The 18,784-nt window shown below is 41.3% G+C and overlaps 1 protein-coding gene across 1 annotated transcript; it reads left to right on the plus strand.

The window, feature by feature from the left end:
* Window positions 1–2,075: 2,075 nt before the first annotated feature.
* On the plus strand, window positions 2,076–17,322 carry LOC128448525 (protein-glutamine gamma-glutamyltransferase K). The gene is made up of 14 exons (XM_053431217.1): window positions 2,076–2,189; window positions 6,103–6,386; window positions 6,484–6,675; window positions 10,481–10,732; window positions 11,610–11,728; window positions 11,821–11,928; window positions 12,657–12,834; window positions 12,916–13,054; window positions 13,664–13,856; window positions 14,160–14,313; window positions 14,409–14,693; window positions 15,264–15,424; window positions 15,527–15,663; window positions 15,770–17,322. The coding sequence occupies exons 2-14, from the start codon at window positions 6,104–6,106 to the stop codon at window positions 15,906–15,908; spliced, it is 2,340 nt and encodes a 779-aa protein (XP_053287192.1). The 5' UTR covers window positions 2,076–2,189; window position 6,103; the 3' UTR covers window positions 15,909–17,322.
* Window positions 17,323–18,784: the final 1,462 nt, after the last annotated feature.

The following is an 18,784-nucleotide window of genomic DNA, read 5'->3' on the forward strand; positions in this document are numbered from 1 at the left end:
TATCCCAAAAGTCGCCTTGAGCGTGACAATGTTCTACTGAGAAACGTCTCTGGTCGTGATTTAAACCTGAATCTGTGGAACAGAAGGAGAGATTGTGACCAAATCTCCTGCAGGTCCACTGGTTGACGGAGGCAAACAACTGCGAGACGGCCATTCTTGTTCTGTTGTGAAAGAAAAATGAATGATGGATGTTAGAAGGTGTGTCGCCTCAATAGACCTTTAGTTACAACACTGTCTTTGTTGAATAGATGTGTACATACATATATGGGTCTGTGTGTGTGTGAGAGAGAGAGAAAGAGATATGTATGAATCAGGTGGATGTTTGATCTACCCTGTTGTCATGGAGAAACAAACAGGAAAACACATAAAATGGAATTTGGAAAAAGTCACACCACACAACATTACACAAAAAGAAAAACATTAATTGAGTTCATTAGAAAAAACTCATTTGCAATAGACAGAACAGCGATGAGAGCATATCAGCAGAGTTTGACTATCACTGACATGTCACGTTGGAGACTGTGTAATTAGGGCTCTGTTTTCCATTTACAATGGCACCACAAAAAAATGTATCTAATACTCTACTTCTGACTTGACACGTCTTTATTACCCACTGAATTTCTGCAGTTTAATTAGTCAGCATTGGTTCAGAGCTGACCTGTCACACAGTTTAGAAACTGGGTGAAAACCCACTCAACCAGTCTGTGTGGAATGAAATGATTCAGTGATGTAACCCTTGTCTTATCTATCGACGAGATTTTAGACAAAGACAGTTTGAAACCCACTCCCTCACAGAGACTTAGACCTTCCCAGGACCAAGGTGTGGATCATCCCACACACACAAACATTGGGTGAAACAACCTGTGACCAAATCCCTCACTCCATTGTCTAAATGCCTTCAAATATTCTCCTAAAACAACATTTGGACATGTCACATAAGGAAACGCACAGGGCGTGAACGATAGTTAATTCGTCATGGCAGAATTTCCTGTAGCAGTTTCAGTGTCCCGATGTGTGTGCATGCTGTCACGCTGCCATGTCTTACTGGGACACTTGAATAGAAAAGATGAATAAATAAATGTATTATTGAACTAGAAAGGCACTTAGAGCAAATACCTCTGCAAAGACCAAATGATCCTTCACACTTATAAAAATGTGTATTATCCTATAAACATTAAACAACAATTTTGAAAAATTGCCAGATGTTGCAATGTTGAAGAAAGTTAAAACAAAATTCCCGGATCTTTCTCTTCCCCCCCCCCCCCCCCCCCCCCCTGTGGCCCCATCCCTCCACTATATTTGGAGGAAATTGGTTTAGTAATAGTGCTAAAAAATAAAGCAACAAATAGACAAGTAGACACAAGTGAAACTGAGGTCACTCCTCCACTAAGGCCCCACAGTCCCCTCACATACCACATTTGTATTCACTGGATCCAGATTTCTATTTGGATCTGCAGCAACTTGCACTCTCTCTTAAAAACCAGCCTCCTAAACCTGCTTGATGCATGAATTCCTCTGTGAGGAAAAATAAGCCTGGATCAAAACCCAAATTTAAGAGTTTCTCTCCTGAGAAACAGCAGGTTTCATGACAGTCCGTCCGGTGGTTTCTGCAGCCGACAAACAAAGACAGACTAATACCTCCTCGTCGGAACTGAACTGAAATGGCCCACGGTAGAAGAGCGCATACAAACAAATGTTCCAGATTTTTTGCTATCATTCATTACCTGTTAAAATGTGAAAAAACTATCTTATAAAATCTCTGGCTCCATCCCTGAATCTGGATGGGTTTTTCCTTGGCGCAATGACAATGACAACATGAAACCTTTGCTGGAGGGAATCAAGGAGAAGCCTGGATTATAAGCTTAGACTTGGACTACAATCATTTTTCTGGGATATTTACAACTAGCAGTCAGACAACTTGATTGACTGGAGCTGGTATCACAAATATGGGGTTTAATATTCACTTACTGCACTAAAATAAGATACAGCATAGAACACCTGGGGAGGAAGTGTACGTTTGCCCTACCCTTAAGTGACTTAAGCGGACCTGCCTTGTGTCTGTGCAGAAGGAAGGCGTGTCCTCTCCGTCTTAGCTCACAAGTATTTAAAGGAGGCCCGAACTTGCAGCAGCGAACAGAAGAATAATTCCTCCAGTCTGCACTGTCTCGTTCCGTCTGCCATTCAACCAAGTGAGTTGGAATTAGCTGTTTCACATCTTGTCTGTATATACCGATCGTTAAGCCTTCGATCAATATGACTTTAAGTTGTTATGTAGAGTATTTAGTGACACTGTACCAATTTTTGTTTTTTGCCAAAGTGATTTCCTTGATGGATAGGATAACAAGACTGTTGTAAATGTAGCTCTGCAACAATGTCTTGCCTCAAAACCAGGATGCTGCATTCAATAGTGTTGAGTTCTAACAGTCAATTCATGCACGATTAAATCTGACTTTGTTTTTATTGGGTTTGAATAGATATGCATGACAAAGCGGTACAGTATTCAATCTGTTGGGAATCCCCTGATTCGAGTGGAGGGGATTCCTGAGGGCCGATAAATATTCTATGGGATTACGTAACAAAGTCAGCAAATCAGAAATGGGACTATGTTTTCATTCTGATGTAAACTAGACGTCTGTGAGGGCCCTTTTGTTTCTGTCTCAGTGGAGCAGCCTCAGCTGCCATGAGGAAAGCAGGTCATGAGTGTATCTGTGAGATGTTTACCGGATCATCACCCTCCTGGAGGAAATGATCCAACTGTGGTCGACAGCACTTGTGTGTATGTGCTGCTGATGTCATGCAGGCAAACTTACACTCCACTTTATTTGACCTCGGACCAAATTCCCTCGGCCTTTAAACACATGCATGTAGGATTTAATCGTGCACTGTATATATGGGCTCACGCTGCGTGTTGCACACAATCCGTCAGACTGAGGCACACAGGCCGGTGGGAGTCAGAGAAAAATTGTGCGTTGAGTTGTTAGAATGTGACATAGCAGATGATGGAGTGATGAGAGTCTAGTGTCATAGCGGGTTCAGCTGTCAGGAGTCATATCATCCGCAATGTGTCAGAGTCTCACTCTCGCTGCTGTGCACACTTGGTGAGGGTTGCACCAACTCATCTAGTTTACAGCGCAGTGCACACTGTTGATGTTTGGAACAGATTATTGGGAGGAGGATTGTTGGTCTGTGTGGGCGCCTCGCTTTTTGAGATATACTGCAATCACACTGTAACCTCAACCTTATGGAGAGTAGTTCCACACGTTCTTTCTCCTCAGCCCCTCCCTGTGGTTCTGGCACCGGGGCAGGTGTGATAGTGGATTTTCATTTTCACTTTAATGTTTTGGGAGGGTCCCACCCTGCAGTCACAGCCCACTGAGGATTCCCAGTTATAATAGTTGTGATGAAGGCTAAAGCAGTAACACATGTTGTCAAACCATTTTATTTGGTGGTGGAATGGTTTTTAGGACGAATGTTGATCAGTTGGTCCAACACGCAGATTTGGCTTATTGGCCATAGGTATATGAATGTGAGTGTGATTGGTTATTTGGATGTATAATATAAAATAATATGTTGGTCCTGTGATACACTGGTGACGCTTTCAGGCTGGAACCTGCCTCCAGCCAAATCTCAGCTGGGATTGGCTCCAGCTCCCCCCACGGCCCTCAAAGGACCGTGGGGCGAAACACGGTCCTTTGTTTCCCCCCCACGGAAACAAAGAAACTAATATTTAACAGTTTTTAAATATCTTTAAAAACTATTTAAAGATATTCAGGTTTACATTTTTTTTAAAACAGACCAAAGTGGAAACACTCTTATCTATCATATCGTCTATCGTATAACTCAAAACTAGAAAAGGGACTTAAACGATCAATCAATTTTTAAAATAATGTTACAAGTAAATTCCTTCACAAAGTCATTGTAGCTGCTAACGTTAACATTGCTAAACTGAGGAGTGAAGCAGGTGCACCTGCCAAAAAACATTAGCATTGTCACTGTGACCATGTAAGGATGCTAATGTTGTAGCACATAGCGAGCATGCAGCTGCCTCTTTATTTTAGTAAACTCTATGTTGCAGACTAGATTATTATTATAAACCCAGTCTTAGCTGCTAAAACACTGAGACAAACTTTAGCACATTGAACTACTGACTGTCATATGGAAGAAGACCAAAAGAAAGTAAATAGAAAACTACACGATTTGAAGTTAGTATTTAGTGCACACCCAGTAGAGGTTAGTGTGTTTATCAGGTTGATATTTACATATTTTCGTTGCACCTGTTTCTGTTCAGCTCTTGTCTGTCAGCAGTCACGACGCACAATCCTGAGCAGGGAGGAGGCACTTCCTCACGACAGTATCGCACATTGACATTGGCACAGTATGAATAAGTGGTGACCGCACTGGCCCTGTTCAGACATGGCGTTTTCACCCGTCATTGATGATCCGATCACAAGTGGACAGCTCACAGTGCAGGCGTGGATGCAGCCAATCACTCGGTCATGGGATCGGTGTTGCTTCCTTGAACAGTCACTGGTTCTGAGGAATGTGGGAGGGGCTGACAGTGGTTTGTTGGCATTCCTGAAAGGTGGAATTGATCGTAGAAAGATTCAAACCAAAGTTGTTGCGGAAATCACATGAGAAATGTGACTCCAGCCTCCGGGGTCAAGAGGCGACGAAGCCTGGAGCTTTGAGCTTCTACCCAAAGAGATGATTTTATTCATAGCACAGTTGTAAATCATGTGTTGACTTCCTGGATGCTCTCAATGACTCATAAATCAGACTGTAATTCAGCATCGGTGAATCAGCTCCAGATGAGTCCTGATGATATCACAGAGGCGAAGCATCCTTCCTGCTTCCTGCCACCAGGGTTGGCTCTGAATGTGTACAGGATGAGGATGACCAATTCAGAATACATGTACAACTTGTTCTGTGAAGGATAAAATTTGTATTGATAAATATGTCCTATTCCTGATGCGACAGAACTGTGCAAGTCATGTGAGGAATATTAATGCGACACTATACAACCAATTTTTTTCTCTCCTCTTGTCTATTCATATAAATCAGTGAGGGGTACCTGAGAGTAATTCTAAAGTTGTCAGTTTTCATAAACCAACAACATGACAAAATTAGAAATTAGAATTAGAATAAAAAAGTGTATATATATATATATGTTGCTTTTATAACCAGACAACATCAGTTGCACTTACAAAATCAGGCTTCTCTTCACTGGCCATTTGTTTCTTTTAGAGTCGATTCTAATATTTCCAAGGCTACCTATTAGATTTGTTGTTGCCCGATGTCCTTCCCTGCTCCCTCAGAACACAAGCATCACTCCTGGTTGTCGCTGGACTGATAAACTAAGAGGACAGAGTCTCTGTCAAGGCCCTTCTAGACTTAAAATGACCTGTCTGAGGAGATCACAGCTGCAAACTCTACCTCATCTTTTAAAACCCTGTTGAAAACCCAACTATTTAAAGTTGCTTTTAGTTGATTTAACCCTGACATTTTAAGTCACTTTGCCTTGACTTTGTTTTATTCTCTATGCTTTTAATCAGATAAAACAGTTTTTTTGGTATTGATGATTAATTACAATTTAGTAAATGATAAATTACCTATCAAACTGTTTTAAGTAGCTAAAGGGGATGTAGTGGAAATAGCTAAATTGATAAATGTTTGAAATGGAACAGAAAAAATGAAGGTCATAATGTTTTCGCAGTAGTAAGAATTTCTCTCAGTTTCAAGGATAAAGACGGAATAAAATTGTCTCCCTCTCAATCTAATTCTCAAAAATAAAAATATGGTGTTCATGGTCATCTCTGTGCTGTCAGTCCACATTTGGAGCATGTATTGATAGGACAGATTTAAAGTGATGCTACACTCAGCGCTACCATTTACACAAAGCTTGTATCAAGGAATTGAACTTGGAGATTAGTTTACTGCTTTACTTTATAACATCTGACACACAGCCAGCCATCAGATGTGCTAAATATTTTAATTAATTTTACAGGCAGCTGCATGTTAAAAATTGTGATAATCTTTTCGGATAACAGTGAATAATCTATGACAAAACTTTCCATTTCCTAAATGTGACCGTCTGCTTGTCAGGATGCCTGTTGAAACACATTCAATCCGAGACAGAGGCGCAGTGGGTCGCTTTCCATCTGTCACTCTCGGCTTAGATGGCGAAGAAGAGGAAGAACAACCCGAGGAAGACCATGTCCAGACAGATAATGCATGTCTGCAGTGGCTGCGGAAGGTCTGTCCGTGCTGCTGTCCAAAACCAAAGGACGATGACATCACCGACACTGTGGTCACAGGGATTGATGAGCCGGACAAGGAGGACGGGGTGGATGACGAGAAATCTGTGACAGGCGACAGTGAGCTTGATGGTAACTGGCATCTCGGAGGGCTCACAATCATGTTATCACACAATATAAATGCCAGGCCTGCGATAACACTTCCCTCCCCGTGTCGTTGTTTTCACAGAACTCCTCCTCAAAGTGCGAGCGATAGACCTGATGAAAAGCAAAACGGGAGTGATCCGCACCGAGCATCACACAAATCTCTACCAGAGTGAGAACTTTATTATCCGCAGAGGGCAGACCTTCCAGATGTGGATTACCCTGTCACGACCGTTTGACTCTAGCACTGACAAACTTCACCTTGAGCTCAAAACAGGTTAGTTCCTGGCAGAAACTGTGCACTGCCACACCTCACCTCGTCTGTCAGTATCACATCATCCTGGACGTTAGGATAACATTATAAAAACAGATGGTTTCAGAATGTACCAGGTCCAACAGTCCCATTGAATTCAATCAAGCTGCACCAAATTTCCCAAGTACACACAGTTCAGTTCACTTAATGGGTCTGAGTTCAGTTTGTACCTGCCATATACCACATCGGGCCGCCAAGTGTATCAGAAAGAAACCTTATAATATATAGATATATAGATATAGATAAACAGCTAGGAGCGAAAACCTGCTTGTAAGAACAAAATAGATGAAGATTAGATGGGAAACAGCCATGTATTTGAATACTCACACAGTGTATGAACTTCCAACATGACTGGCCTCTAATCGTGAGGCCTTGTGTGAAACTGGATGGGCACGATCAAGTGTGACAGCAGCACTTTCACATGCTTCCCTGACCCTTTGGGAAATCCTCTGCATAGCTGCACACGATGAGTGAGGGCTCCTCTGTCTGGGCAGGGATGGAGGAGGAATGGGTTCAGAGCTGGAACAAACGTGATGTGCCACCAACGAGTTTTTACTCTAATGCTCACGCCGCGAGCTGTTTGGAGGACACAGATTGATTCAGGGAAATTGGGCAAGAGGTTTAGATGCTATTGCTATGGTAACCGCTCTGGTTGCTAAGCTCCAGGTAGAGTGTTTTATAGATGCCTCTGTCGTGAGCTAACTAAAAAAAAGTCAAATCTATACAGACAATTCACCGTCAACACCCGCCGCCACCAACTGTCTGAGCCTCAGTCTGCCAGCTGTTCACCCTCTCTTCAATTCTGCCTCTTCTCCTCCCCTCCGTCCTTTTGTGTGGAGCGCTGTGAGGCGGGCGATATAGATCCAACAATTACCGCCGTGTGCGATAAAAAGTCAAGCTTTTGGAGGATAATTACAATGTCTATTTGACATAAAAGCTATGCATTACATTATTAATAGGCATGACAATGTTACCCTTTCTTTATTGCCTACTATTGAGGGGGGAAATGTATAGTTTAATATATGATTCTCAAAGTCACAAAGATAGACCCAGCCTCCCTTTGCCTCTTTATGGTTTACTTTAGAGAAAAATAAATGTTGTTTCAGATTACGACGTGCACAATGTTATGTAATTACAAAAAATAAGACCAATCATGAATAATCTTCAGCCATCTGTCATACCAGCAATTAGCAGAAGGACAATAGCAGCTGCAGATAATGAAAGCTTTTATGCTATTGAAAATCACGCCACTGCTCTGTATGGTGAGTAAATCCTTTCAAAACAACCTGTCAAATAGGAAAGTGCTGTTTTTCTCCTCTCGTGTCTCAGTTCAGACCTTGTTTTTCATTTGTACCGACACGGCTCTGAACTCAGTCCAAACAATGCTTTCTGAGAAGTGAGCCCCACGACACGAAAACTAATCACAGCTTGATCAGTTTAACAGCTGCAGAGCGACTAAGGTTAGGTTTCTTCAGGTGAACGACCCTGATGTTCAGAGAAACAAAAACCCGGCTCAAACACTCCATTGAGGCTTTAGGGTGTTCAAGGAGAGTAGTCTGACATCTAGGAGCTAGGCTTGGCTAGGCAATTTGTCATATGAAGATATAGATCCCATACTTACATTTGTGGGCTAAATACACAGATAAACATACAGCCAGCAGCTAGCTTAGCATAACATAACTGGCCTTGCTCTGTCTAAAGTTACCAACACTGTTAAAGCTCATGGAACGTGTTTGTTTGATACGTACGAACACCAAAGGTAAAAAAAGATACATTCAGACATGCACTGAACTCCAGATAATATCCTGAAATGTATGTTAGAACGAAACAATATCTGAGTTTGATGGTCCAGATAATTGCGGAGTTCCTCCTCATGTCTGACGGCACCTTAATTAACATTTCAGTATCTTGTTTGTTTGATTCATGCAATACACAGAGAGTTTTTGGTTTTATGGGCGGTTGTTTATTTCAGATTTCTTGGCCCGTAGCAGTGTCCTCCTGGATGCAACTAATATTTATCTTCTTATCTAAATGTCAGAAAGCATCATCCTCTGGGGACGATGAATACCTCCAGCAAATATTTAAGAATTAATATTATAAACACAGACAGTATCAACTGCGCTGCTTCACCGTCACCAGATGTCTCAGACTGCTGTGCTTGAGTCTCCGGTGGGTTTTTGGTTTCTTGGTCAGTGTAATCCAATGGCTTATTTGTTTCTCTTCACAATGGCCTTTTCTCTAAATTAAAGAGGGCAGGCTCTGGTTCCAGTTGTCACACAAAATCAGCAGTCCGTCTATCAGAATGCACCTCTCATGGTGAAATCGCAGCATTGTGACTTCTGTTATTTCTAAACACAACAACAAATAAAGACAAGGTCATACCCACAGAGGATAAATGCCAGGGTGGGTTGCGGTTATCCACATTCACTTAAAAGGCGACAAACAATTTGCCATTGTCTCCTGTCTCCTTGACAATGGCTTTGTCACCTATGCTTTCACAGAAGTCTATTCTGACACAAATTGCTCAACACAAAAGGTCTTTAACTTGCAGCCCTGATAATCTGCATACAAGCTTGTTGAAGACAATTTTTGCTGTGTAGCATCTGAATATTCCACAGTAAATAGTTCTCTTCAGTTGCAATAACCCTGAAGAGCATGGTTATCAAACGTCGTTTTAATCTAGTGTCAATGGATCATGGGAGACCAATGAAAAGGTTGTATTTCATTCAATTATTTGTGTGGTGCATCAACACTTTCACTAAGCTCTGTATTCTACATAGTTGACCAAAAGATAAATTTCAACACAAATATTGGTGTCATTATTAACTAAATTAAAGGATAGATTTTAAAATCCCTAAATTTTTTGATTTACTTGCATCAAAACCCTTCAGGGTCATCTGGTCCATGTCCCAGAATCAAACAAGAGCAGGGTGAAGCCACTTTACATGTTTTAAAGATTCCCTGAATATCTGAGATATGCCAACACTGTCAGGCGTAGTGAGATCAAGGCTTAAAACATTCTTGTTTGCTCTAACTTAACAAAGATTGCATATTTTTCCTCTTTTCAATGTTAATCATTCATTGTCCCAATTTTCTCTGTTTTATTTGTGTTTTAATATTAGTTTAATGTCTTCTTATTGATTTATTGTATATGTATTTCCATGCCTTTGTGAAACACTTTGAATAGCTTCATCTCTAAAGGCTCATCTTTAAGAAACTGGTCTTACCTTGCCTTAGAGGGGAGTGTTCAGTCGTTTCGCTGCTAAGCAACATTCTCATAAGTTTCATACGATTTGGAAAATGGTGAGTTTCTTGACTATAGAGTACACTGTGTTTGGTAGTTTCCTTCACACGTCAGGATTGTTCACGGCACACAGTGCAGGAACACCGAGGCTGAACTGCTGCCAAAGCAAAGATTCCATTTATAGTATGAGATCCGATGCTGTCATGACCTGTTTTGTGCGTGTGTGTGTGCGTGTGTGTGTGTGTGTGTGTGTGTGTGTGTGTGTGTGTGTGTTTGGTGTGTGTGTGTGTGTGTGTGTGTGTGTTTGGTGTGTGTGTGTGTGTTTGTGTGTGTGTGTGTCTGTGTGTGTGTGTGAATGTGAAAAGCTTGTCAGGACAGTACCCTCTGGATTCTTTGTATTTGGTTTCTGGTTCTTCAAACAGTGATTGAACTGTGAGGTGCTCAGCTTCTATTTGGGAAAATACTTCCACATGCTGTATATTCTCTTGTGCTGTGTGTCAACAGTGTCTCTTCTCTCCTCCACAGGGCCACTGCCAACAGTGTCAAAGGGAACCCATGTCATCATCCCATTGGTGGAAGGGTTAGAGGACGGTCGTTGGGAAGCAGCCATTGTAGAACAGGATGATGAGAGGATAAAACTGTCAGTAAATTCTCCACCCACAGCGGTCATTGGCCGGTATCAACTCACAGTGGAAACGACCAACTCACACGGCCAGGCCGTTTCCACACACAACCCTGCTAATGACATTTACATGTTGTTCAACCCCTGGTGTGAAGGTAAACAAATAAAAGAAGATATTTTTGAGCTTCAGATGGATCACTGAAAATCATTTTACAAAATGATATGATACACTTTATATGACCTACTAGGTATGATATACTAGATACTAAAAACAGAAAACGTTAAAGGATAAAACATAAAAAACGTAGACATAAAACCATGTTATTTTGTGTTTATTTGATTCATACAAAACAACTAAAGTTGACTCAAAACTGCCCAGAACAAAGGAATAGTCCAGTGAAATGTTATTTTCACTCTTTAATTTAACATTCAAACAAAATATAACATGTTATTCAATGAGGGTAAGAGATGGTGGTAGGTAGATATGTTATCGCTGAGTGCCAAGTTAATTGTTTCCTGCAGTTTTTTGTTTTTGTGCTAAGCTGAGATATCAAGCCTTATAATAAATGAGCATGACATGACAGTGATATCAATCTTTCCAATTGTCTTAAAGATAGGCTTGGTAAGTTGTTTCTCAAAGAATTTTTATTATTGGCTGAAATCCTCTTCATGTCCTGATAGCCATCGATAGATTAATATGTGTGTGGCCCTCCTACGACTATAATAAACACGACCAATCAGTTCATTCGGTCTGAATGAATGATGACCAACTCTAGCTTTAATCATTTCCTTTAATAAAATAAACCATTAAAATTATACTCAAGCAACATACTTGTCACTTTCACGTTCTTAACCTTGACAATACTAGAACAGTGTTCACAATCAAGTGTAGGAGGCAAATACATGATGAAACACTCAATAAGACATATCTACTTCATAACAATTTAAATACAGTACTCACATTTCCCCGTCTGCTCAGAATGATTCCCTGTTATTTCCATTTGAAAGCTGTACTTTCTCGCTCTCTGTCAGATGACCCAGTGTTCATGGATTCTGAACAGGAGCGGCAGGAGTACGTCCTGAACCAAAACGGACTTATCTACTATGGCACAGAGAATCAAATTGGAATGAGGACCTGGAACTATGGGCAGGTGAGTGAGCTGTGGTGTCTACCCAACTGAAGAGCAGAGACTGACTTGCTTTACTCACCTATACCATCTGTTTTTCTCTGTTTGGGGTTTAGTTGGACGATGGGATCCTTGCTGCCTGCCTTTATGTCCTGGAAAAGAGTGGAACGCCTCCATCTGGTTGGGGCGACCCGGTTAATGTAGTGCGAATTATATCAGCCATGGTGAGACTGCGCCGATTCCTTTTTCATATTCACCTGATCTGTAAAAACTGGAGCAAACAAGCAAAGTAGATCCACAAATAAAAGTCTCTACTTGCAAACAGCTCAATGTGGTCAGACCATAGACTGTTTATGAAGATGGACGACATGACGGGTTCCCCAAAAATGATCCAAAGCATCCTGATTGCCCCTAAGTGACTGGCTGCAGTCTAGATCATAAACCCGTGGGTCATGGGTATGTTGTGTCGCTCTGTTGGTCCAGATCAAAATATCTCAATAATTATGGGATGGACTGGCAAGAGCAGAAACCCAACAGAAACCCCAAATTCATTTTGCTCCTTTTAGTTTCCTCTATTGCCGCAGAAAGGTCCAGATTTCTTTCTGGGAAATGTCTCTGTATCCCTGTAGACCTGTACATCACATCAAGAATATTATATATCTACATCATTTCAAGATGATTCATCCTCAGACCTATTCTAGTAACACCATCTCTCACTAATCCTGTGAAATATCTCAACATCACACACTAAACTTCTGTTACTTTGTTCATGTTCCTGTCAGAGAAGAACGTATAGTATTTTGTTAGCGTTTGTTTGCAGACAGTGAAGCCCGTTGTTTGTGTAAATAGAGAGTGGCCGAGTATCTACACAAATGGAGCGGTTGTTTATTGATCCAGTCTGAGCACTTAGATATAAAAAAAAAAAAAAAACTTAAAAACTTAATTTATCCAGATTAATTCCCCTGATGACGGCGGTGTCGTGGAGGGAAACTGGTCTGGAAACTATAACGGTGGGAACAGTCCGACGATGTGGAGTGGAAGTGTGGAGATCCTGAAGCAATACCAGACCAGCAGCGGAACTCCCGTTAAGTTTGGCCAGTGCTGGGTGTTTGCTGGCGTATTCACTACAGGTGAGCTCATTGTCTGGACTTTGATTTTCTTATCACGGGTTAGTCTGACACGTGTTTGACCCGTGTTGTCTTGTCACTTAGTGTTACGGTGTTTGGGCATCCCCAGTCGAACTGTGACCAACTACAGCTCAGCTCACGACACAGACGTCTCCTTGACGACAGACGTGTACTTGGATGAGAACCTGGACCCTTTAGCTCACCTGAATGCCGACTCCATCTGGTGTGTTCTGCCATTGCTACACATGACAAATGTTTACTCAGCATGACACACACAGCACTCTGCAAGGTTTCTGCAGGTTTAACATTGTAGATTTTACTTCACACTTTTAAGAGTTTTTTACTACGATGAGTGAAATTTAAGACGATAGCTCCGAAGTAATATCCCTCCAATTTCAGGATTACTTACACTTCACCTAATGCAAAGATAAAGGAGCCCTTTGAAATGCTTCATTTTCTCACATACTACAGACATGGCCAGAAGGGATTCCCTAGTCTTTCCCACAGCCAAGCTGAGAACTCTCCTATCAGTCATCAGGTTCACATTAGTCTTGTTTGTAGTTTTGTTACTGCATGACAATATCTGTGTCTTTGAGAAAGAATTACACACACACAGACATTTCAAACGGCAAAACATTTCTATACATACATGAATTTTAAAGCACATGGGAGGTAGTGTTAAATGAAAGATAATTAAGCCTACGTAAACATATTCCAAATGCAGTACGTGTTTTTAACGACTTTCCAGGTCTAAAAAGTCTTTAACAATTTAAGACTCTGCAGAAACCCTGCTCTGGTTTATCAAGACTGACTTTCGGCTCTTTCCCTGAAGGAACTTCCACGTGTGGAACGACTGCTGGATGGCTCGTCCAGACTTGCCTCTGGGAAACGGAGGCTGGCAAGCTGTGGACTCCACGCCTCAGGAGACCAGCCAGGGAACCTTCCGCTGCGGCCCCGCTTCTCTCACTGCTGTGCGCAATGGTCAGGTCTACCTCAAACATGACTGTCCGTTTGTGTTTGCTGAGGTTTGTGGAATACAAAATGTCTCTTTATCCAGCACTTCAGAAATTCTGTACTACACTTTCATGAAAAGGAATGCAAAAGAATCAAAGATTTTAAAACACAGTTATTCCTCAGATACAAGAGCTGTTATGAGCGACTAGACATGAGCTCTACTGGTGTTACTAATATTCTTGATTTGTGTTTGTACACTCTGCGTGTGCCGTGTACTAATAATGAGCCATATGGTAGACATCAGAAGATGCCTGACAGTTTTCCATCTGTTATCTAATTATCTCTCTGTGTTTCTCCCCTCTGCGCACCTTCAGGTTAACAGTGATAAGATCTACTGGCAAAGGAACATCGATGGGACCTTCACTCAAATCTACAGTGAGAAAAAGACTGTGGGCCACAAGATCAGCACCAAGGCCGTTGGTTCTGATGAACGCAGTGACATCACACACCTTTACAAGCATCCAGAGGGTATCATACCACACAAATGCACACATTCAAATTTTGTATTAGCTTGACAAGTTCATACTTCATTGCTTTTTTAATTAACTTCTTGTCATTCTCAGGCACAGAGGCAGAACGCATTGCTGTGGGAACCGCGTGTCGCTACGGCTCCAAGGCCCTGGCCTACTCCTCTCCCACAGCAGAGGACGTCACTGTAGAAGTGACCATGGATGGTGAAGGCCCTAAAATGGGAGGAGATGCAGAGCTGACAATCACGTTGCGAAACAGTAGCTCAGAGCAGCGGAGGATCATCCTGCACGGCCAGGTGGCAGTCATGTACTACACCGGCGTCCACAAGGCCACGATCAGGAAGGACGTTACAGAAGTATATATGCTGCCCAATGAGGGTGAGTGGATGGGTTTCGGTGGCTTTCAGGAAGAACATGGAGGTTGTGGCATTAAAGGCTCAAATGTTCTAAAAACTGTTAATCTGTGATTGTATTTACACAGTAGAATTCTTCAAACGTAAATCAAAATCAAATAAAGAAAATTCCTCGATACTGCTCCTGTGTTGTCATCCAAGTGTCCGGAAGCCCAGACATACAAATGTGACTCAACATTAGATCATTTACAGCATGATTTTAGTCAAAATGTCAGTTGTGATCCACACGTGAACGCAGCTCAAAGAGTATATCAGACGACATTTAGGTTCAAAACACGTTGTAAGTGACGCTGTCTCGAGTTGAATGTGAATGTCGGGGCTATCAGACACTTGGATGAAACCACAGGAGCATTATGGAGGCATTTTCTGTAAATGTGTTATTTTTATACGTTTGATGAAGAGTAAGAGGACGAATACATTTTGACATGAAGTAATTCAGAAAAGTACATATAGATTAAAAGCTATATATTTAAATATATGTATCATTGCAACATCACTTCAACACTCAACACAATGAGTTACTTCCTGTTTACAGTGAATGTTTTGGAGTGGTCCCTGGAGTACAAAGACTACAAGGACCAGCTGATAGACCAGGCCGCCCTGATGCTGACGCTGTCCGGCAGAGTCAAAGAGACACAGCAGGTCCTGGCCACTCAGTTCACATTTCGGCTCAGGACTCCAAACCTCATCATAAAGGTCGGCCAATCAGCTGAACAGGAACCAATTTCCGGTAAAATGACGGAAAAATGTCATTTCAAGCCTGACATTGTTTTCTCTCTGTGTTTTGTTTTCACTCAGCCGGTAGGGAAGGCCGTGGTAGGGGAGAAGATGGCAGTGACCATTTCATTTACAAACCCACTACCACAGGTGCTGAGAGCAGTGAAATTCCACCTGGAAGGACAGGGCCTCCTAACTGCTCGGAAGGTTATTTACGGGTGAGGAGAGAAATGCACCTTACATTGTTATCTCTTTTTCCCCCGAACTACCTCGTCTGTCTTTCTGTTTTCTGACTGCCGCTGTCATTTCCTGTCCTACCCTCAGGGATATTGGTAGCCATGCCTCCGTGTCGCTCACCGAGCACTTCGTCCCCACCCTGCCCGGGCCGAGGAAATTACTGGCTTCGTTGGACTGCAGGCAGCTCACTCAGGTTCACGGTGTGACAGAGATCACCGTGGAGTAAAACAGCAATGCTGCTCTATAACGATTTAAAATCATTGTGGCATTTGTGGGATTTTATCTCAGAAGAATCAGAAGCTTTTATATTATGTGAAGACCAGTATTAGCCCACATCAACTTCTTTGCAATGTTATGTGGACAATCCTGTGACACTGTTTTACACTGTGCATGTGCATAAGGGGCACAGTTGCACAGCATGGCAGCTTAAAAGAAAGACAAAAAACTGCCTATTTTTTCAGGTCAATTGTTTTATTTATATATACCATATATTTATTTTGTTTACATTGCCATGTGTGACAGTAAGACAATTTTTTTCTAAATATCCAAATACTGCTGCGAATGTCTGTGCACTATTCAAATGCAAACAATTACAAATTGATCCTAGAGTCAGGTGACTTATTTATCTAACAAGTTTTTTTTTATAAGTGTCCCTGTGTCGTTGAATTCGTGGTTTCCAAGGAATCGACAGTGGTTGCTCTGCCATCATAGAGGGTGAACAGTGAAATATAAGAGTGATGACCAGTTAATTTGGCCAATTTCTGTGTGGTGGTAAGTAAGAAGTTGTTTGAACAGTGTAGTGAGTTCAGTCAGACACCAGGACAAAAAGAGGGGCCTGTTGACTCTAAACCTCAGAGCAGAGTGGATGCAGATGCAAAAGAGGAATAACTTAAAGCTAAAGCAGAACAGCAACCACATATGATCACCTTGTTAAAGGTTCCGTGCTTGAAATTTAGAGGCATCTAGTGGTGAAGTTGCAGAATTTAACCAACTGAACAACAACCCTCTCCTCCCCCTCCCCCTTGTGGTCGTCAGGTAACATATACATTTGAAAGTTCCTTTGAAGCAAATGTCGCTTTGGCTGTTCTGGGCTTCTGTAGAAACATGGCAGAGCAACGTGGAAGAGGATCGGCTCTAGATGTAGATATGAAGGGCTCATACTCAGGGTGATAACTCACAAATGCACCAAAGCCTGAGCTTCAGTGCTAAAATGAAACCTACACAAGGGTATTCAGCTTCCTTGTGGACAGCCACTCAACGGACAGGGTGCTGAACGTGTTCTTCTTTACCAAGCTTAATCAGTGTTTGGCAAGGTGTTACACTATAAGTAACATGTTAGCTTATTTGACATGGATTATATTTACTCTTTTGTTTGTATTGATGTTGAGGATCCAGTTAAAATATTTAGCAGTCGTTGGGATTTGGCTGCTGACCCTGTGCTTTATTGTGTTATTTATACACCTTGCTGCTACCTGTCCATTGTACTTTTGTATGTTGCACTGTTATTTTGTAAATCAAACATTTTGTATTATTGTAATGCTGTTGTGTCATGTATGTGCTTTTGGTTCTTTTTGGGAATAGGCAAAGGCCAATGTCCACTGATGTCGACAATAAAGTTGCTCCATTTATGTATCTATCTATTTTGGTTCATGTAGAGTCAGGTTTTTTTCAAAAGGTTTACTTTAGGCGTTCAACTGCTAAGACCAGCTACTGGCAGTTATTGTGTAATTGGTGTGTGTGTCACAGGACGGACATTTACATGATATGACATTGCCATGTTTTGTTTTGGCTCTGCTGTTGTAAGTTCAGTAACACAAGTAGATGGTGTGAAGTGAAGATGAATAAATAATGGTTCAGGTGATCGGCAGACAAAGGGATCCCATTAGGATGCAGCATGGCAGTCCTTGCTGATCCGTCTGTCAATAAGTGAATTGTAGGAGAGCTCAACTCTGATTTTATTACCTCCCTCCTGACTCAAAGGTGTTTTATTTGGGAATAAAATCAATGCCAGTACTTTTGGGGTTCAGCCGATAAGGCTAAAGAGATGGAGTGCAGTTTCATCATACAGATTAGTAGAAGAAGCTCTTCGGTATTGTGGGAGAAATTAAACAAGAAGTTATGAGAGTGGGAGGTGGGTGTCATGGGGGCTTTAAAATATTTCAGGGGAGGCACTGAGAATGGAGGTGAAAAAATGTTACATTATCTATTACAACATTAGTTATGAAAATGAGATGACGTATGAAATGTGTGGGATTCGTTTAGAGAGATGCAGTAATTTGGGGAAAAGGTTCCTCTGAAAAATATATTAGGACATCACTTTTTGATGTACTTTATGTATACCGCAGATAGAAGTTATTTCACACTACAGTATTAGACTCTTTGCTCAGTTGTTGAGTTTTTATGGGACCAAACATCAGAATCTGTCTCATAACATATACTGTATGGCATCTTGTTTCTCATTTCTTCTCTTTTTGGTTAGTATGTATTTTTCTATCTTATTTTTTATTTAGTATGTATTAAATAGAATAAAATTTTAATTGAATCCCTCTCCCCACTAGAACAGGTTATTTCCAAATCAGGTCTGAGGACTGCTGAGAAGGGGAAACTTCTAAATTCTGAAACGTGAAAAATTTGCGATAAATCTGAAATGAGCGACTATTATATTAAGAAAAACGAGTAATGCAAAAACAAAATAACAAAAAATTAAGGATATAACAATTACTAAAAAAGCATATTAGCTTACCTGCAATCCCGCATCGCATGACAACTCCAACAATACAAATTTGAAAAGAAAGTATGGGGAAAGCAGTTTTTTAGCTTTTTTAATCTTGTTTTTGTTTGTTTCTCATTGCATTTTCCTTTCCTCCCCTTTGGCTATTTATTTTAGATTTTTTTTACCTGGCTCTACACCTGTGCGCGCGTGCACACACAAACACACACACACACACACACACACACACACACACACACATACACACACACACACACACGCACACGCACACACACACACACACACACACAAACATACACAAACTCTTGTTTATTTCATGCTGCTGTCACATTGTATATATAGTCTCATGTTTTCCCCCTTATGTTAATTGT

Source organism: Pleuronectes platessa, chromosome 9 (genome assembly GCF_947347685.1).
Source record: "Pleuronectes platessa chromosome 9, fPlePla1.1, whole genome shotgun sequence".
NCBI lineage: Eukaryota > Metazoa > Chordata > Actinopteri > Pleuronectiformes > Pleuronectidae > Pleuronectes > Pleuronectes platessa.